This window comes from Leucopleurus acutus (genome assembly GCF_964270905.1).
Source record: "Leucopleurus acutus genome assembly, chromosome: 6".
NCBI lineage: Eukaryota > Metazoa > Chordata > Mammalia > Artiodactyla > Delphinidae > Leucopleurus > Leucopleurus acutus.
Window position 1 is genome coordinate 103,480,789 of NC_139149.1, and position 22,110 is coordinate 103,502,898.

The 22,110-nt window shown below is 39.7% G+C and overlaps 1 protein-coding gene across 2 annotated transcripts in view; it reads right to left on the reverse strand.

The window, feature by feature from the left end:
• The window catches only part of FARSB (phenylalanyl-tRNA synthetase subunit beta), a 66,225-nt gene that overhangs the window by 3,787 nt on the left and 40,328 nt on the right, over positions 1-22,110 (reverse strand). For both annotated transcript variants that reach the window (XM_082841485.1, XM_082841484.1), the window contains exon 16: positions 17,125-17,280. In XM_082841485.1, coding sequence (XP_082697611.1) covers positions 17,125-17,280 — 156 coding nt within the window. The remainder of the gene's footprint in view (positions 1-17,124; positions 17,281-22,110) is intronic.

The following is a 22,110-nucleotide window of genomic DNA, read 5'->3' on the forward strand; positions in this document are numbered from 1 at the left end:
CACACAGAAGTGCCTTCAAGTCTGTAAGGGGCCCAGAGAGAAACTGTGCCACCTGACTGATGTATGTGAACTAGAAATACTGAGAGACAATTTTAAGTTACTAGAACATAAGCATTTCTCAGTGCTTTTAAAAAATCTTTACGGTTCAAACCAAACTTTGCAGACAGAAGTGAATGGCTTCAAAGAAGGGCAGATGAAAAAGAGAATTGCTTCACTAACAAAAAAAAGGGAACACACCCCACTAAGGCAGCAATTAGGCCCGAGTTCAAAGATGAGAGCATCTCCTCCATCAGCAGGAGGGGAGCTCAGCGGATCAATGTGATCACAACGCTCTAGTTAGGACCAAGGCAACTTAAATCAGAGTCTTTCCAGAAGTAAAAGAAGTCACATCTGAATGGAACCTAAATATGGGTCTAGGCTTAGGAAAAATCAGACCTGGATGGTAGCCAGAGGCTTCTTTGATCTCATTAGCAAACAAAACTATTTCTGGACAAGAGCAGCCTGCTGTGTCCAGAGTCATAAAGCTGCCAATTCGAGGGAAATCATGTTGCCCTGTGAGTGGGAATTCTGGAATTCAAATTCTACACAGTACCTTCCTTTTCTTTTAATCACCCATCTAGGCCCAAACAGAGTTCTGGTTTACTGTTGTACCAAGGTACATAAATACTACAATTTTCAACCTGTGCCCAAAACACTCCAGCAAAAAGCCTCTCGGCCCACTTTTCTACCTCGTTCCTTATACCGTTTAAACCCTCAGCTTTGCTGGTATCCATCACAGCAAAATGGCTTCGAACAGAAAACAGACTTGGGAAAAATAGTGTCCTCTGTTGAAGTACATGTGGAAACCCAGACAAAAGAAACATCAGTTAAGCACAAACAAGAATTTAATTTCCAGAACTTAGTGGGGTGTAAGTAAGTCCCTTAATTAAAGCTTTTGTAGCATCTCCTCAAGGTCTATAATTGTCTCTCTGTGCTCAAACGGCAGGACCACTTTGAGGACCTTGGGGGCAATTCTTGGGCCAGTAATCAGCACAGCACCCAGTCTTCAGCACATTTTCTGGCTAATTGACCTTCAAAGAGTTTGTGAGCTCCCTCTCTTGCTCGTTGCCAAACACCTTTCACAGTTTCTTTTTGCCCCCGTCTTTCTTTTGGAGTAATATTATAGGCCCAAAGTTCGGATAAGCTTTACACATAGAGTTATTCCTATAATTTTGTGAAGCATCGGAAGTAGAAGCTTAAGGCGGTAACTGAGCAGACCCTTAATCTGAAAGCTCCATGGTGTTATCAAGCATGAGGCTTAATTCCTTAATCTTTAATACCCCCGCCATTGGCTGTTTTCAACTAATTCATCTCGTATTTTATATAATCCATCTCTAAAAATCATCCACTCGTACAATTTTACTTTTCCCTTTCTTCACATTACTAATACATACTTTGGGGTTCAAATCCACATACTGTAACTGCCTTCAATCTGGTACTTTATCAAATTTTCCATAATAAAAAGAACAAAATTAAAAGGAGGGTGGGGAACACTGGAAAAGGAATGTCAGTGTATCCCATACACCACAGCCAATAATAGAAGCTACCATCATGAGCTTTAATAAAAATAACCACACATAAGTCCCCAAATTCAGGGACAAAACACAAAATGCAGAATTATATAAATATAGTAAGCCACTGGGCCAACAGAATGTGTTTTAAATCTGTTCTAAATAACTGATGATGTATTGTGGGGTGGGAGGAAGGAATAATCACTTAATAGGCTGACTCCAGGGCTGGCATCTACCCAAACCCTATCCTTTCCTCCCCCGGGGCCCTAATTCTAATACAATTAGATACATATAAAATTATCCATTCCACCGTCCAGTAACCCATCCTAGGAAATCACACAAAGGGAAAAAAATAAAATAAAACCCAGTGTTCCATTCTGGAGTGAAACTGACAGAGTAGGTGACCGGCCAAGAGTAGAATGGGGCTGCAGTTATAATTTCCCACGCAGGACTTTCTTCTGGTCTCCTACCACTTTCTGAAAATGCAGTAACCATAACTAACTATGCCACCAGCACATCAACCTCACTTTCCTTTTCTAAATAATGTTAATTTAAAGGAAAAAACAAAACAAAACAAAATATAAGGCTTAAAAAAAAACCCCCCAAAACCCGACCACACACTTATAACATGGGAGCGGGGTATAATTCTTAAGGGTGGTTGTTCTCTAAGTTTTAGAACCAGGAGTTTTGGAGTGCCTCAGTGGAATGAGGGAGCACCCAGGGCGGAAAAGGCACAATGCAGATAAGACATGAACTTATAAAAAGAAAAGGTTTAGGAATATGAGGAGGAAAAATTGGCATAACTACCACGATATAAACACACACATTTTTTTCAGATCTTAGTACACTCCGGGTTGGAAGAGTTCTCTGCAAAGACCATTTAATTTGTAAATGGAGACTGAATAATTTCCAACTGGTAATATAAAACACCCATTTTCCCCCAGATATATACAAGTCTTCACCTTATATCTGAAGTGAAATATTTATGGTACCTAAAGTCTTTAAAGAGAGGGGACCTAATCCCTTGAGTTTAATGGCTATCTTTCATCCCTTTCTGAAGATCAAAAGAAAGAAAAACCCCTTACACAACTTTACAGTGCTAATCCCAACACACCTGCAGACTTCGTTAACCCTTAACGCAGAGGCAACTGGACGGGAGAGGAGCACTGGGCCCACCTACACCCACAACACAGACGCAGAGCGGGAGCCTGCGCTCACAGGAGGAAGCCCTTAGGATCTAGTTTAAAGTCTGATCTTAACTGTCTCTCATACACACATACTCATATTTCATAACCTGAAGAGGGTCAAGAATGTTAGGAGAGGGGCTTCCCTGGTGGCGCAGTGGCTAAGAATCCGCCTGCCAATGCAGGGGACACGGATTCGAGCCCTGGTCCGGGAAGATCCCACATGTCGTGGAGCAACTAAGCCCGTGCGCCACAACTACTGAGCCTGTGCTCTAGAGTCCGCGAACCAGAACTACTGAGCCCGCGCTCTTAGAGCCGGTGCTCCGCAACAAGAGAAGCCACCACAATGAGAAGCCTGCGCACCATAATGAAGAGAAGCCCCCGCTCACCGCCATTAGAGAAAGCCCACGCAGCAACAAGGACCCAACACGGCCAAAAATAAAAACAAATAAATTAAAAAGAAGCAATATAAGCCCTGAAAATTTATATTAAAAAAAAAGTTAGGAGAACTTAAACGTGATACATCTAGTTGCAATTTTAAATCCGTCTCAATTTTAATTTGTGTAAAACCAAAGGATTTTTAACTCTAGGTTAACAAGTGCCCTGTCTATTGGCTTGCTTTGAAAATTCCTGTTCCAAAATAATGCCATCATATCCTACATTTGTCTGGCACTTGAATCGTTTCCTCCCAAATTTTCACATTTCTTAAATGTTCATAGGACAGATACAGAATAACAACTCAAAAATAAAAGGTATGGACCATCATCCTGCCTTCCTGGGTCAATAAAATGGGTCTTTCCCAGTCTTTCATCTGATAAAAACCTTTAAAGGACAATTTCTCCAACCAAATATGAGCAAGGTATTATCAATACTTTCTCCACAGTTATAGTAAAATAATAAAACAACAATAGACTGTTCTAGGGCTAATTAAAGGAAAGAATGGAAATGTGGAGTGTTTGAGACTGCATCTGTAATTTCACAATTAGTTAACCTACTCAATTGAGACCTTTGGCCAGCATGGAATAAACATAACCTCAAACATGTCATTATCATAGATGTGCTGTAGTTTCAGAATTAAACTTCAGCAGACAAGTAGGGAGTGTAGAAGAAAAAGAGAATAATGAGATTGTGAAAACAAAGTACGCTGCTTTCTACTCATCTCCTTCCATCCCCAGTAAAGGGAGTGACTTGGTCCCAGTGCAGCCCTGGCCAAGCCCCAAGGACAGGCAAGTTACAGATGGAAAAAGTGAAGCACAAGGAGATTAGGGGACTTGCCCGAGGCAAGCAATAGCATAGGCCAGAGAGTGAACACCTCTGTGTGTGGCCCCAAGGCACAGAAGGCCTAGGGAATAGTGTTTTCAAACTTTTGGTCAAGCTGTCCATTTCATGTTTGCAAACCTTCTCTGGTTTAAAATTAAATAAACAAAACCTTTAAAAAAAAAAAAAAAAAAAGACTGACAACCTCTAGCCGTAGGGCATAACCAAGTATGCTCTACAATATTGTTAACACACCATGATATAGACAAAACCTAGAGCTTTCCAGGGAAGACAGAACTACATTTTTAAAAATCCCATATAACACAGGCATCCTTAAAGAATAAGTTCCAGATTCCTGAAACAAGACTGGAATAATTTAAACAGATAAATAAGCACCACAGTGACACCATCTAAAACGGCGAAGAAAAAGAGCTGCTACGTTAGACCCTGCGGCAGAGACTGCTTCTGAACCATTTAAACTCCTGCAGAATCTTAAAACTAGAAATGACCCTGGCAGTGATTTTGTCCATGCCTTTATTTCTAATATGAGAAAATGGATACCAAAGAGGTTAAGAAAACCATACAGCCAGGTAACAGCAGAGCTGAGAACCCAGTTCCTTCTTGAACCCCAGTCTGTGACTCTTTTATATAATGCTGACTTCCTGAAGGGCAGACCTAGTATCTACCCAGAGGGTACTCTGGACAGTGATCACCCATTCCAAAATGCTGTCCCAACTTCTTATATCTGCCTCTCCCAACAACCCTGTGGTACAGACAGGACAGACATTATCATTCCCATTTCACAGATGAAGAAACTGGCATAAAGGGATTAAGTCCTAAATCACATGGGCTAACACAACAGAAGGACCTGACCCAACACACAGGAGTTATGGTTACTATATCACAGTTGATCATGCCTCCTAGGGCTCAACAAAATGTATTCTTCCCTATCATTTTTTTTTTTTTTTTTGCAGTACGCGGGCCTCTCACTGCTGTGGCCTCTCCCGTTGCGGAGCACAGGCTCCGGACGTGAAGGCTCAGTGGCCATGGCTCACGGGCCCAGCCACTCCGCGGCATGTGGGATCCTCCCGGACCAGGGCACGAACCCGCGTCCCCTGCATCGGCAGGCAGACTCTCAACCACTACGCCACCAGGGAAGCCCCTCCCTATCATTTTAATTAGAGTCTGTACCATCTTAACATCTGCTTTTTCAACTTAGTTTATAATTCACGTTTATCATATGCCATTATATTTATATGTAGTAGTCTGCCAAATTGTTCTTGAAGTATTTTATGTTGGAGTTGTTTCCAATTATCCACTGTTATAAATAGGGCTCCTGTAACATATATGTTACTTGTTGCTCTTTTTTGGTTTCTTCCTTTTGCCAAAGGTAGTACCACACAAGTAAAACAATGCCAATTATTGTATAGTTCAATTACATATCAAAATGTTAAACAGTGGACTTCTAGCAATGGTAGTACCAACAAACCACAAACTTAATATAAGATTATACTGATCTTATTTTGTACAACACTGATTTTTAAAAAATTTTCCCTTGCATAGTACCAACTACTTACTACCTTTTTTTTCAGTTCCACTGGTGGAAAAAAAAAAAAGCATCAAAGCAGCCCAGGAAAATAAGTCCAAGAGGAGATCTTTGTTCAGAGAATGCAATTCACAAACAAGCTAGGGGCCTTTAGGGATTAAGAGAATAAGCAGAAACCCTTCCCTTCTGGAAGAAGAGTGTCAAAGTGTAGTGGCTGCGAAAACAACATTGATAAAATATTTAACAGCTGCTGATGAATATTGGACACATCAAAACAGGTCTCACAGAACAGACAACAGGAAGTTCTGGAGACATTTAGAGCAAGGCATTTAATCTGATATTTCTGCTCAACTGTTTACTCTTTATGGGCTGGCTTCAACATTCAAAAGAAATAAAATTATTGTCACACGGTTTATTGTTTAAAGAAAGGCAGGTAATTAATGTCTGCCTATTTGCTAATATACTGGGCCATGTTGCTGTTTCCTACGTTTCTTCTCTCACCTCTTCCAAACATGCTCTTTTCACATAAGGAAGTGTGTGTGTGTGGCTGTCAACTGGGTGTGGTTTCAGAAGATGGAGAGGTTTTTCTATTCCACTAAATTTGCCCCACCCTTTTTAAAGCTAATAACCTCACATTTTCATAAAGGAACCAAATTTTTCTCCTTTCACAATGAGAAAGAATGCCAAAAATTAAAGCATCTCTTAAGTTCACACTGATATGTATCAACTGAACTTCAAGTCAGATGCTTTCCTGAAAAGAAAATTTTTTTAAAAAGGGCAAAATGGGAACAATGAGAGTACAGGGTCCTGAAGGGGGAGGAGTGGAAGAAGGAACAACTAAGACGCAAGGCTGCAAGGCTGCAAGTGTGGAGGGCTGGGGACTGAAGGCGAGCTGCTGGCCTTGTATGTGGCCTATTTGGCCTAGAAGAACCCTCGGCAGGGTTCTGACCCATGACCCACCAGGGCCAGCAGGTGCTCAGAGGTATTTCCAGGAGGGGGATGGGTTGCCCACGTCACCCAAGTGACTATTGGCATTTATTTCTCAAGCAGGTGGAGATTAGGCCAAGCTATTGAACACTAACGTAAAGCAAAATAATCCATCAAGATCAAAACCACAACTGGGACCTCAGTGAAGTCAGATGGTCTGCCTATCATTTATATAAAAGTAGCAGGAATGCTTTAAATGAATGTCAATCTGTGGGATTCCTGCAATGTTGTAATATACTGAAGACTGTCTCCCTAAAGGCAGCATAACGGGGAGGGAAGAGATGTGCTGGCAGATGAAAGAAACTCCAGAGAAGACAGATACCTAATGGATGTTCGATTAAGGTTCTGCCTCCCCACTGCCCCGAAGTCCACAGTAAAATATGCATTTCTAATCTTTAAACAAAGCAGACTGTGAATTAATATTTTTAAAAATCAGTGCAAGCATTAGTTATTTAAGGCTTCTACAGACTTGCCTGATAAGAAGAAATACTGGGAATATGTTGGTCAAAATGTACTTTATTTTGTAGAATATTTTCTAAGTACAAAAAGAACTGAAGATAAAGCTTAAACTGTTTCTAACAATCATGTTATTAGCAATAATATTGATATTTTGAAACAAAGATGGATAAATAGGTAATAATGTAAATTCATTAGGAACCAAGATTTTCAATGTAAAGAAAAAGAGCTAACTATAAAGACAAACATATTAAGTAAAAATCCTCTAATCCTGAATATAAATTGGAACCACCCATATGAACTCAAGGCTTTTTCTTTAAAAAAAAAAAAAATTTTTTTTAAAAGGTTTTCCTCTGTGTACTAAAAAGTCCTAGAAACAATGACTCACTCAGTAGCAATGAGCAACCTTAGCACCTAGATTGTGATTTAATTTGATTTCTCACTAAAAGGAACCAGGGCCACTTGGCAATATAGCTGATTGTAGGTCTGAGGCAGAAACTATATAAGATGAGCCCAGAAATATATTTCCTATATTATCACCCACATCCAAAAAAGCATCACCGTATACAACTATTTTCTCCCTTTCATTTTAGTAAGAACCTCCCTACCAATAAAAGCTTCTCAAGACTTAAAAAGTCTTCTCCTTCCCTTCCAGAATAATCCAGCCCTAAAGGGGCTGAGGAAGGAAGAAATCCTCTCACTCAAATGTGGGCACTGGGTGTCAGAGCTAAAGGGGGCAGGGAGGGCATGCGCAAGTGAGAGGGGAACAGCCCCGAGGGGGGCAGTCAGAGACTAAGAGTGAGTGATGGGCAGGGCAGACACGCAGGGGACAAGATGGAGTTTAGTTACCAACAGGAGCAATGAGCAAGTAAGTGAATAAATTATGAATCATGGGAACCAGGTTTCTCACTGTTGGAGGGGTGAGGTACAAATACAGAAGGGGAGAAAACTGGAATGAACCCTAAGGTGTTGGACTGGAATGGAGGTACTGCTGTGGGCTTATGGTCTTTAAAATATGTATAGATATAGGAGTAAGTCAGTATATGTATGTGTCTGTGTGCAACTAGAACCCTACATTTGGACTTGTAGACACCATTCCCCACTAAAAGGAACCAGGATGGAGAAATGGGACAATGGAAAGATCAAGATATGCCTTGAATATCTTCTTGTGCCCCAAGCAAGAGAGTGCTAATAATAATAAAGAATAACAGGAACATGTTAAAAGGATACAGAAGCCAGCCTGAAGGGACTCCCACTGGCCAAAGTGAGGACAACGTGAGACTCAGAATAATGGATTAAGATACACTGAATAAAACAGGAAATAATGAATCCATACTAAGATATATAAACAAATAGGAGGACTGATTAGGAACAGAACATTTACATAATTTCAAAGTTCCTCCCCACAAAATGTTTATTGATGATAATGGAGAAAGGAGTAACTTGACAGTGAAGAAGCCTAGGAGACGCTAGTTTGAGCAGGTGATTAAGTGAACATTATCAGCGATAAGTGGAAATCGGGTGCCACTGATAGGATGCATTGAGAAGAGAGCGTTACTTCTGCAACATTCCTCCAAAGTTGCCTAACTTGAATCTAGAAAACCCCAAATTGAGGAACACACTACAAAATAACTGGCCTATAATCTCCAAAAGTGTCAGGGTCATGAAAGTCAAGGAGAGACTATTCTAGAACTTTCCAGAAGGAGGCCAATGAGACATGACAGCTAAAGGCAATAAGTGATTCTTTGATATAAAGGATAACTGATAAAACTTGCCCAGGGTAAAAGGATTAGATGGGGTCAACATTAACGTGAATAATATTTTCCTGGTTTTGACGATTATATTTTGGTTATGTAGGACAATGTCCTTGTTTGTAAGAAATACACACTAATGTATTAAGGGGTACAGGTTGGCAATTTATTCTCAAACAGTTCAGGAAAGTTTTTTGTCCTGCACCTGTTTTAATAAGCTTGTAACTGTTTCAAACTTTTGAAGTTAATAAAATGGGGTTTACATTGTAGGTGTTTCTTCCATCAATTCTCAAAAAAAAGGGGAGGGGGTAAAAATTATTGCCCTCGTCCTACACCTTTAAAGAAAAGGAAATACTAAATGTGAATACCTCAAGGGGAAAAGCACATTTTTCAGATAGAAGCACTTATTTATCAACCCTACCTAGAAATGTATTCAATATGTGTACCTCTTTTTCTCTCCACCCATCCATACTTTTAATCCTTCTGGATTAAAGCTGAATTGAATGTTTAGAGGGTTAATATTTAGTGTACCAGAACACATCATTCTCTAGAAATTCAGAGGAGAGTGGTCAGTGCAGCGCACCAGTGTGCCAAAACCAGGGTGCTGCCAACGTGTAAAGCTGCTCCTCCCTGAGGAAAACCAAACTTACATATGTAAGATCAGAACTGAGTACTGCATTCAGACAATAACACAAAGCTACAGTAAACAAAACAGCATGGTGCTGGCACAAAAACAGACATATGGATCAATGGAACAGCACAGAGACCCCAGAAATACACACCTACGGTCAATTAATCTTTAATAAAGGAGGCAAGGGCTTCCCTGGTGGCGCAGTGGTTGAAAGTCTGCCTGCTGATGCAGGGGACGTGGGTTCATGCCCCGGTCCGGGAAGATCCCACATGCCACGGAGCGGCTGGGCCCGTGAGCCATGGCCGCTGAGCCTGCGCATCCGGAGCCCGTGCTCCGCAACGGGAGAGGCCACAGCAGTGAGAGGCCCGCATACCGCAAAAATAAATAAATAAACAAACAAACAAATAAATAAAGGAGGCAAAAACACAATGGAGAAAAGACAGTCTCTTCAATAAGTGACACTGAGAAAACTGGATAGCTACGTTAAAACAATTAAATTAGAACACTCTCTAACACCATATATAAAAGTAAAATCAAAATGGATTAAAGACCTAAATGTAAGACTGGATACTATAAAACTCCTAGAGGAACACATAGGCAGAACACTCTGACATAAATCCCAGCAGTATTTTTTGGATCCATCTCCTAGAGTAATGGAAACAAAAGCAAAAATAAACAAATGGGACCTAATCGAACTTAGAAGCCTTTGCACAGCAAAGGAAACCATAGACAAAATGAAAAGACAACCTACAGACTGGGAGAAAATATTTGCAAACAATGCGACTGACAAGGGATTAATTTCCAATATATACAAAAAGCTCATGCAACTCAATAAAAACAAAAAAAATGAATAACCCAAACAAAAAATGGGCAGAAGACCTAAACAGACACTTCTCCAAAAAAGACATACAGATGGCCGACAGGCACATGAAAAGATGCTCAACATTGCTAATTAGCAGAGAAATGCAAATCAAAACTACAATGAGGTATCACCTCACACCGGTCAGAATGGCCATCATCAAAAAGTCTACAAATGGGGCTTCCCTGGTGGCGCAGTGGTTGAGAGTCCGCCTGCTGATGCAGGGGACACGGGTTCGTGCCCCGGTCCGGGAGGATCCCACATGCCGCGGAGCGGCTGGGCCCGTGGGTCATGGCCGCTGAGCCTGCGCGTCCGGAGCCTGTGCTCCGCAACGGGAGAGGCCACAACAGTGAGAGGCCCGCGTACCGCAGGAAAAAAAAAGAGTCTACAAATAATAAATGTTGGAGAGAGTGTGTAGAAAAGGGAACCCTCCTACACTGTTATACTGTGGGAATATAAATTGGTGCAGCCACTATGGAAAACAGTATGGAGGTTTCTCAAAAAACTAAAAATAGAATTACCACATAATCCAGCAATCCCACTCCTAGGCATATATCCAGAAAAGATAAAAGCTCTAATTTGAAAACATACATGCACCCCAATGTTCACAGCAGCACTATTTACAATAGCCAAGACATGGAAGCAACCTACATGCCCATCAACAGATGAATGGATAAAGAAGATGTGACATATAAATTCAGTGGAATACTGCTCAGCCATAAAAAGAATGAAATAATGCCATTTGCAGCAACACGGATGGACCTAAAGAACACTAAGGGCTTCCCTGGTGGCGCAGTGGTTGGGAGTCCGCCTGCCGATGCAGGGGATGCGGGTTCGTGCCCTGGTCCGGGAGGATCCCACATGCCGCGGAGTGGCTGGGCCCGTGAGCCATGGCCACTGAGCCTGCGCGTCCGGAGCCTGTGCTCCGCAACGGGAGAGGCCACAGCAGTGAGAGGCCCGCATACCGCAAAAAAATAAATAAAGAGATGCATGCTACCATATATAAAATAGACAAACAACAAGGATTAACTGTATAGCACGGGGAACTATATTCAGTATCTTGTAATAAACTATAATGGAAAAGAATCGGGGGAAAAAAACCTGAGCAGTACAAATCACCCTAAAAATCCTCTCAACTTTCAGGATTTGGGTCCTTGAAACTGGAAATGAACTTCTTTTGCATCTCTTTTTATTTGGGCCATAGCCTTTTCTGTAGAATAGTGGAAGCCAATGTCTAGTTTGGAAGCAGGAAAAAAAGGAGTACAAGGTGTTAAATAAAAATACCTTTCTCTCTCTCTCTTTTGCCCAGCACATACAGTTAAATTGAAACAACTCCAAAGTATGCATTAAGTCACAGCATGCGTTCTCAAAGCGGAATGAAAACTGGTTCTTGGCTGGGGAGAGCGGGTATGAAAAAAATCTTATATTACAGCGGTTTGGAGCCCTCCAAAGATGAGCCCTACTTAACAAAACTGTACTCCTTAGTGTTCAGTTCGTCTCACTGGGCTGTCTTGGGCTTCACAGGAGCAGCACGGAAATGGAAAACATAGCAAATGTATGCAAGATCAGTGCTCCACAACTATGGCGACAGATAGCTCTGATCCGGTGACTGGAAGACTTTGTATCAAACTCCCTAATTTAACTCTTAACTTAAAAATGTTTACTTATTCTTAACCCTGAAATGAATTTTAAAAATAAGGTTTATACTTTTTATGTATAAAGCAAAGCTATACATATACTACATAATAAATATGCAGTATACCAGTGGTATTAACATTTTATGGAGGGGCAATTAGGAAAAAAGTCTAAAACGTTCCTTAAGGGAGAGATAATAAAAAGAAGTTGAGGGGCTTCCCTGGTGGCGCAGTGGTTGAGAGTCCGCCTGCCGATGCAGGGGACGCGGGTTCATGCCCCGGTCTGGGAAGATCCCACATGCCGCGGAGCGGCTGGGCCCGTGAGCCATGGCCGCTGAGCCTGCGCGTCCAGAGCCTGTGCTCCGCAACGGGAGAGGCCACAACAGTGAGAGGGCCGCGTACCGCAAAAAAAAAAAAAAAAAGAAGTTGAGAAATACTGTGCTACAAGACCTATCAGATGGGAATGTGAGCTAAGTCATTCAAGTGGGACGTGCTGTGAACACGCACTCCAACACTGAGTACTGAAACGTCAAGTGGGTACCAAGGCACACCAAAAGCACGAGGTGGTGAGCATGAGTGGAGAGAACTTTGCCTCATACATATAAGAGAGAGTGAGGCAAGGAAATAAAACACACTCGAGAACAACACAGGGCTACGCGAATCGTGATAGCTGCTGAGGCTTTAATGGGCACCGTGGCCCCATGTCATCCCGCTGTTTTGACGTGTGGTGATCACTGCAGATGTGTTTAATATTGCTCTTAATAAAGCCATCAAAGAAGGTAACAAAAATTGTAGTATTTGAAAGCTTGCCTCAAACACCGAAAAAAACCAGAGAATCAGAGGATTAAGGACATTTTTTACACAGAGTAATAAGGTCAGAAGCTTATTAACTTCCAAACTTTTTTTCTTTTCAATGTGGTGCCTTAACAGAGTCATGTCTTTGCTGATGGTAACTAAAAATGTGGAGACACTATACAGATCCCCCTTTTTTTCCAGCCTAGACTTTTTGTGTAAATCAGACCATAAACGGCTCCTTTACTCCAGCAAGCTGTTCAATACATATTCTTCTCATATATTTCCAAGCTCATGTTACACTAAAAACCAGTGTGAAGGCCGGGGAGACATCACAATTTCACCCGTACTTTTTAGCATCTGAAATCTTTCACAGGTGTCCTGAAAGAGGAAAAAGGTCATGACCTACAGGTCAAGTCAATGATCATTAGGTGATGCTGTAACAGGAGGTATCTAAATAACCTCTGTGGGTACATATGGTGCAGGATTAAATGTGCCTATTACTTACAAGGTTATTTTTCATTTCACAAAATGAATTCTGAGCAGCATGAAAATTAGAATTGTCAAAACTAAAAGTACTAAAACTTCTGTTTTTCCATCAGGAATCTTGTCTCAGGTTAAACTGACATTTTCCATAGATTTGTGAATAAACAAAACTGAAATAGTAACAAATTCAAGGGGAAAAAATACACACTCAAGTCAGTGCAGCCAATCGCACACAAAGCCTACTACCTTCCCTAAGAAATTATTTTCGCCACTGATTTGCCCAGGAACCACATAACTGTTCTAAATACAAAAATGCTGCAAATTTTCCTTGCCCAGAAGTGGTTTTGAAAAGGATAAATGCATTTTAACATACATAATTTAGTTTGCAACAAACCACAAAAACAAAGGGGAAGAAGTCTGAAAAAAAGCGCATACATATGCTATAATGATCCGATCAAATGCCACTAAAACATGATGAGTTGTTCCAAGTGCTCAAAACGCTCTACAGTCTGTTAAAAAGTTAAAGGTTCTTCTTTCTTTTTTCTACTCAACGACTGCCCTTATTCTATCAGCAGTTTGGCATTCTAGCTCACCTTGTGTTCTTAATTGCAAGGGCGCTCAGCAAATAAAAACTCTGTGAGACTAAGTGACCATGGCTTCTAATTGTGGCTGCAGTCACAGGACTTGGGAGTGCTTCTCAGAGATCCACAGGCTGCAGAGGGCTGCTGTCTGCATGAGAAGCCAGGTTACATGCCAATGTCAACAGAACTCCCTGAGATCAATGTGATGATCAATGAGATGAGTTTCCAGGCTTCTCTCACAGTGGACAGGGCCAAGTTTCTCAAAAGGGAATCAAGTTCTGTTCCACTCTCTACCACCAAACAAAGCGGCACAAAAGGAAGTCAGTGGTGTTCATTAGAAAGGACAGAGAGAGATTAGGTATATCTGCCAATGAACTGACATTAGCAAGACTCTCTGGTGAACAGACTTAGCTCAATTATAATGGCAAAGCCACCACGGACTTTTAATTATTAAAAGGTAAACCATATGCCAGAGTAATAGAAGACAACTCAGTAATTAAGAATGGCAGGAAATGGTAGCTCTTAATCTGTTTCTTCTTGACTTTTTTGATACTCTGAAGATCTTTTCTTGAAGCAGAAAAAGCTTTATGCAAAATAACAATAAATCTGAGGAAACGATGTAGCTAAACACGCCCCAGCAACCAAATTCCTGTGTAGGGATTTACTTAGGAGATATATATATATATATATACATATATATATACACATATTACATATCTATTAAATTTTAGATGAAGAACTTATACCAACTTTACTGCTGACTTATTTTGACAAGCCACTTCTTTAGGTCTCGGTTTCTTTAACCATTTAAAAAAAAGGTAATCATATTTGTCATTATGTAATCAAAACATAATTAAAATATAACATTACAATATTCTATTATGAGAGCCAAAGTAAATTCAAAAGTAAACACAAGATGGCCTCTGTCCTCATACAAAATCAAACACCAGTAACAATTTGGCCTAAAAAACTGAACATGAAGACCTACAACCACATCGTAAGTGGTTACAGTTTATGAATGTATTTTCTAATTTGAAAACACACACACCCACCCACACACAGACACACACACCCACACACTCCAAGCCAAAATGATAGACATTTACATATTAGGGAAATTAAGTACTAAGTATTATATTGTTTTGGTGCTAAAATATAAAAGGATTAAAATTATAATATCATAGGTTTAGAATGATGAAAATAGAACTTAAAAAAAAGATCAACACATATGAGCTGTATCATAAAAGGTTCCGAGTGGCACAAAAGGTTCCAAGTGGAACTTTTCCAAATGCTGAATGCTGCAGCTTCTACCTTCATAAAGTTTCTTAAACCAGTCTTCTCCTCGGTATAGCCTTGGCCAACATTCAAAGTCAAGCCCTTATTCTCACTATAACACCTTTCAACCATTCTCTTCCCCTCTACTCTCCATGCCGCCCAACCTACATAATGCTGCCAGATTAATCCCTTCAAAGTACAGATCTAATCACATAACTCACTTAAGGAAAAAAAAAAAAGCAGCAGCAGCTTCAATATTTTCCAGCTAATTAGCTACAACTCCTTATTCTAGCACTCAGGACTCTAAATGTAGTCCCAAGCTTCTTCCTCACCCTGTAGTCAAACCAAACTGCACTAGGCTATGTTTCCCATCATTTTTTGCCTTTGCTCTGGTGGTCTGCCTTGCTTCCCCTGTCTCCCACCTATTCCTTCGAAGGCCTATGTCACTTTCCAGAAACTCACTAATGCTTTCCCATATGCTCTTAAGAAACCGCACCATCTCCCTCTTTGGAAACTTCAAGGCACTCGTCTTAGCAGCTTACTGTGAAAGCTGGTATGCAGTGGTCATTCCCCCTGTAGGTTCCTTGACAGCAGGATCTGTGTCCTACTTATTCTGTCTTCTTGAAGCCTGTCTCATGACAGGGGAACTTAGAGGCTTCTGAGAAATATGTCTAAGGAACTTACTGAGGCAGAAGAGTCATTATATTAAGACACTGGTTTATGGCTTATAGAAACATCATTAATACAAAAGTTACATATAAAAGTATCATATCCACAACAAATTATGCTCCAATTTACCATTTCAGCTCTCTGAAACCTTTCAAGTAAGAAAAAAAATTATATCTCATATATATGACATAATCTGTTTCAGGAAACAGATTTTTATTCAGCTAATCTCTATATGAAGTAAAATTTCTGAGAAAAGACTCTGTATAGAAGGTTAAAAAAAATGTGTCACATCAGCTTTCAGGCTGCCATTAATTTGGATGACCAGATCTTAAAGCAGAAATTCTAGAACAGTCAACTGGTGAATGAGTAATGTAAAGCCACTATAAAGACAGGCAACTTGGTCTTGTGGAAAGAATAGTGGGAGGCAGGCACCCTGGGGTCCCCATGTGTGACCCAGCCCAACTCACTTGGCTTGCCTATCCTTGGCTTCTTCACTTGTCACATCAGGGAACTGGACTTGATGAACTCTAAGACCCAGTTCCAACACTCTAAAATTCTATAAGCATCACACATATCTTCAATGAATGATTACTAATGAGAGATGTGGTAGAAAATGATAACTCCCTGCAATATTTAATCTTTCAATTTTATAAAAAAAAAGATAACTCCACAAATCTTCAACCTAAAAAGGCCATATATTTAGGGTTACTGCATTTTCAAAGAACTTTCCAAATTAAAAAAAAAAAATCGAAACAATAATAAAAAACCATCTCTGAGGACTAAGAAAAATACAACTAGGGAAAAACAAAAATATGTCCCCCCAAACCTCACACCAGTAGAAGTACTGCTAAATAACACTTTGAAAAAAGTGAACATTCCAATAGAAATTTAAGATGCCAGATAAAGTTATAAAATTGTCAGGTAAACAGTGGAAATAAAGTGGTAAAATGTTTCTTTCAAGTTGTCTGTGGACCTCTTATCTAATACTGATTCAAGCTATAGGGATATGAAAAGCAAAAATTTCAGGATTCCACAGACAACAAGAAACTAGCATTTTAGGAGTATATATACAATTTAGTTAGCCTAACTTCCAATGTCTCTCTTTTTTCCTCTTTTGCCTTAAAGGCTTCAGGCAGGAGGCTCTGAGCACAAGTCATGAGTTCTGTTTCTCTCAGCTTCCAGTTTGGATTGTGGGTTGACCACGACTTGATGGTGCCAGTAACTAGGGGTTACCAGCACTCAGCTGGAACAAAAGTATAATGTGTGGCACTACAAGAGCTCTGAAAAGCATCTTCTCAAAATACTGGAGGGAAAAAGGTTATTTCTAGAAAATACTGACAATTAATTGATATGAAGCTCTCTCTCCCACCTCCCCCTAAATCAAAACCAAAAACACTTTATCACAAATAGGGCTTTGCCTCTTCATTATGGGATCATTGACTCTTGACTCAGCTGATCTGTCTCACCTTCTGATGCTTTGATCACATATCCTCCCTTCTTTTCGCCAGGAGGCACATCAAGTAGCTGCATGAGTCTGTCCAGAAGCCCATGGATTATCTCGAACCCAGGATTCTTGTTGTAATAAACAGCACAGAGATGCCTGTAGTTTCTTGCACCTACATCTGAAAAAAAATAAAAGAATTGGTCACAAGGCTACACTGACCATCACTTAAGAAGCTGATTTACCCCAAAACATAAACTCAAGCAAAATCAACAAAAAAGGAAACCAATTAGGAAATATAGAACCAATCAAACTCAGAAAGACAAGATAAGATGGTTTTTCAACCATTAAATTCCCTGAGGTGTTTTTACTTGGGGGAGATGCGGAAAACCCTCAATGCTGGCCCAGGAACAGTAAGGCTTCATTGTGGTACGAATTGGTAAAGAATTTAGCAACATTTTTCAGAACCTTAAAATTTCATACTCTTTTATTTACAACACTATCCAAAAGAAATAATTCTAAATACAAGAATGGATTCATGTAGAGAGATATTACTTCTACACAAAGCATTATTTCCAATAGTGAAAATTAGAAACAACCCAAATTGGGAAATGGCTACATAAAGTACAGCACAATCACTCAGCAGAATACTACGCAGCTAAAAGGCATCTTTATGAAGATTTATCATAACAGAGCTAGAATACTTACAATAGTAAACAGAACAAAAAAAGGAGGCCACAAAGTTCAAAAAGAGTCAAAACTAAATTATATTATCTAAAGAATATACACAGGTTGGACAACTATGAAGCAAAGAAGCGAATGACTATCACAAAAGTTAGGATAGTGATTGCTCTAGGTAAAGGGAAGGTAGTTTTGATGGGGAAGGGTCTTAACTTGGATGGTTACACTAGTGTTTGCTTTATAATCTTTTTAAACTGTTTATGTCATACATACACATCAGAATTAAAACATGAAAAAAAAAGCAATTTATGAAGAATCACAGCTATGTAAATATAACCACAAGCCAAAAAACTCCATGCACAGGAAAAAGAATGTAAAGAAATATACCTGAATGTTAATAGAGGTTCTGTTTGGGCAGGAATTTTTTTTTTCCCATTTTTCCTTGATTAGTATATTTTTTCTACTTTGAAAATCAGGACAAACTTACACAATGTAATATTTTTTAAAAATAATTGCAATAATCCAAGTGAACTCTAATAGGTGACTAGATAAACTGGTTCACCCATACAATGGAATACTACTCAGCAATAAGGGAGACTTGATAACTTAGACGAATCTCAAGGACATGAAGCTGAATGAAAGAAGCCAGCCTTAAAAGGCAATATAAGTGGACAATATAAGTCCATTTATATGACATTCTGGAAAAAGCAAAAGTATACCAACAGAGAACAAGACAGCGGTCGTCCAGGGTTAGATGTGGGGGAAAAAATGTGACAACGTGGGACATGTGGGTTTTGGGGGTGACAGAACTGTTCTGTATCCGCAGTGATGGTTACAAAAATTTAAAACTCTTTTTTTTTTTAAACATCCTTATTGGAGTATAATTGCTTTACAATGTTGTTAGTTTCTGCTGTATAACAAAGTGAATCAGCTATACATATACATATATCCCCATATCCCCTCCCTCTTGTGTCTCCCTCCCACCACCCTCCCTATCCCACCCCTCTAGGTGGTCACAAAGCACCGAGCTGATCCCCCTGTGCTATGCCGCTGCTTCACCGAGCTGATCTCCCTGTGCTATGCCGCTGCTTCCCACTAGCTGTCTATTTTACATTTGGGAGTGCATATATGTCCATGCCACTCTCTCACTTCATCCCAGCTTACCCTTCTCCCTCCCCGGGTCCTCAAGTCCATTCTCTACGTCTGCATCTTTATTCCTGTCCTGCCCCTAGGTTAGTCAGAACCATTTTTTTTTTTTTGAGATTCCATATATATGTGTCAGCATACAGTATTTGTTTTTCTCTTTCTGACTTACTTCACTCTGTATGACAGACTCTCACTCCATCCATCTCACTACAAATAACTCAATTTCGTTCCTTTTTATGGCTGAGTAATATTCCATTGTATATATGTACCACATCTTCTTTATCCATTCATCTGTCGATGGACACTTAGGTTGCTTCCATGTCCTGGCTATTGTAAACAGTGCTGCAATGAACATTGTGGTACATGACTCTTTTTTGAATTATGGTTTTCTCAGGGTATATGCCCAGTAGTGGGACTGCTGGGTCTCACGGTAGTTCTATTTTTAGCAAAACTCATTTTTAAAGAAAGATATGCATAGCATATAAAGACAGACTCAAATTCGGTGGAGATCATTTAACTTTTTAACAGTAGATACACTTGTGGCCCTTTAATAAATTCTGGAGGAGACCACTGCTCTACACAAACAATGAATGAATGTTGGCTTCGTTTTGCCTTTCAAATCAGAAAAAGAGAAAGAACAAACTAATATCTATCTGGGAGAACAAACTGAAAATAAAAAGCTGCTTCATATTAGCATGTATTGAGCAAAAGTTCTTCCACAGACTTATTCCCGTACTATAATTTGCACAAAATATAGAATGTCTTTTGCCTTCCAGATATCCAAATAAACAAATGAGTATTTTAAAACACTGTACTTTACTGCTAGTAATATAAAAGTTAGCCAATAAATGGGGTAAAAGGAAAGGGAAACTTAGTATCCAGAATTTAGTATCTTTCTATCAACCTATCTGTCATCTTAATTCTCAAGACACTCATGTAAGCTAGGTTTTATTGTATCTATAAAGTGGATAGGGAAAATAAGATGGGGAAACAAAAGTTCAGAAAGGTTTTGTCCAAAGTCAAGCTAACTGCCTGGAGAGAACTGTAATTAATTACACAGCTAGTAAGTTACAAAACCAGGATTTGACCAGGACTGTCTAACTCTAAAATCCATGCCCTCTCTACAGTAGAAATCTCTAACTCTCTAAAGGATTTACATGAGATCTCTACATCTCTAAAGGATTTAGATGAAAATAAACAATATAAGGGCAAGCTTACGTATGAATATATTCTTAGTATAGTCAAAGATGTGCATTCTTGAAATGTTTTTGATACGATACACAGATGTTTTCATTTTCAAAAGTTTTCATATTTAAGAATTGTAGTCAAGCAACTGAAATAAATTATTTTTAGAAGTCAGTTAACTAAAGTTTCTAGCCATCAACAGTACTGTAACTCATGGGAAGTACATTGAGTTAAACTTTGGACTGAACATACATAGAGAAATAACTGTTCTTGCCATGTAACATTTCTTAGCACCCACTATGTTCAAAGCACTCCACTAGAGGCCAAAGCCAGCATAGAGCCTGCACAGACTAAACCCTCAACAATTATTTTCTGAATAAATGAATAAAGCCTGGAAAGGAAGCTAAGCATACACACAAAAAAATCATTAAACAAGGCCAGGACAAGACAGTGGCCACATTCTAAGTCATCACAAGAGCCAGCTGGTGTCAGAAAGTGAGTACTGTGCCACTGTCACTCTCCATCATCTCCACGTGCAAGAATAAAGTAATTTGGTACCTAACGCTATAATCAGAGGTGTCGGAAAAAAGATTAATATTAAAACCAGGCAGGCATCAAACATCACTAAATCAACCACATGCATTAACTAAAATGAGGGGCCTGATTGCTCTGTAGGCACGCACGCGCACACACACACGCACACACACACACACACACACACTCTCTCTCTCTCTCTCTCTCTCTCTCTCTCTCTCTCCCCCCTCTCCCCCTCCCTCCCTGCTCAACCCCTCTCCCCACCCCCCTTCCCTTGAAGGGAAAAAAATGAAATGAAACAAAACTAATTTATCCCTTTCATATTACGGACTTGCTCCTGGGTATCTCTGCCATGTGGTACCCATTTGTTGGTGTCACATGCTTCCACTTTAACACACAGACACGTATTGAAACCACTTTGTAGTCCCATTTTTGCTGTGAGAGGAGAGTCCAACAGTAATGCCATCATTCAGAGAGCTTAGCAACACAAACTGGAAGCTCTATTTTGGTAACCTTTGCCTTGGAATACTTCTGTCCTGATCTCCAAATTATGTAAAACCTGCCTTTCTGATAAGAGGAGCAACATCTGGTTTAAAGACTTAGAATTAAAAGAAAAAAATTAAGTGATTTTGATGATCAGAATAATGAAGTTACAATAAAAAATACAAGACTTAAAAAAAATTATATTCCATTCAAGAAAGGTTTCAGGATGTTTACAGCACACGCATATACAATAATGAGCTATATATGTTTAAACTCAATTTTGCAGTATTTTAAGGAAAGGCCACTGACTTCTAGGGCTTTATACTAAACCCACCATAAGAATTAGATTAAATACATTATTTAGGTGCCCCCTCCCAGCTCCCACCACTGATTGGCTGGTTTTTCACATCTCTCCCAAGTGCTACCATTCCCTCTAGACTTGCTTCCTCACATCTTGCTAAGACATTCCCTCTGAATTAGCTGGATTGAATTAAAAGAGAAAATAACCACATACTCAGTTCCACCCAGAATTTCTCCTTGGAGAAACTGCTAGGCATAATAAAATTCCCACTTCCTAGTATTTTGCACTGAGAGACCATATTACATCACAGGAAGTTCACTGACTGCATGCCGCAAAATAAGAACTATTTAAATTTCATGTCAAAACTAGGGTTTGTTGGAAATGCCTCAGTTCTTTATAACTCAGTTAACAGACCTCTTGTGTCATGCCATCAAACAATTCTGCTTTTTAAATAGGCCTGCCAAGTATGTCAGCCTAAATTACCAGTGTCTTTCACAGACTTCAAAGTACTGCCTGGAGAGGCTGATGTAAACCACCCAGAGAAGGGGTGGCTGGCTACGATTCTGGAAGCTGAAAGAACATGCCAAGTGATTTTATAAAAGAAGAAAAAAAGAAAAAAACTGATATGTGATGTCCCTTAGTAAATGACTATCACATACAACTCAAATTTTTCGAACAGCT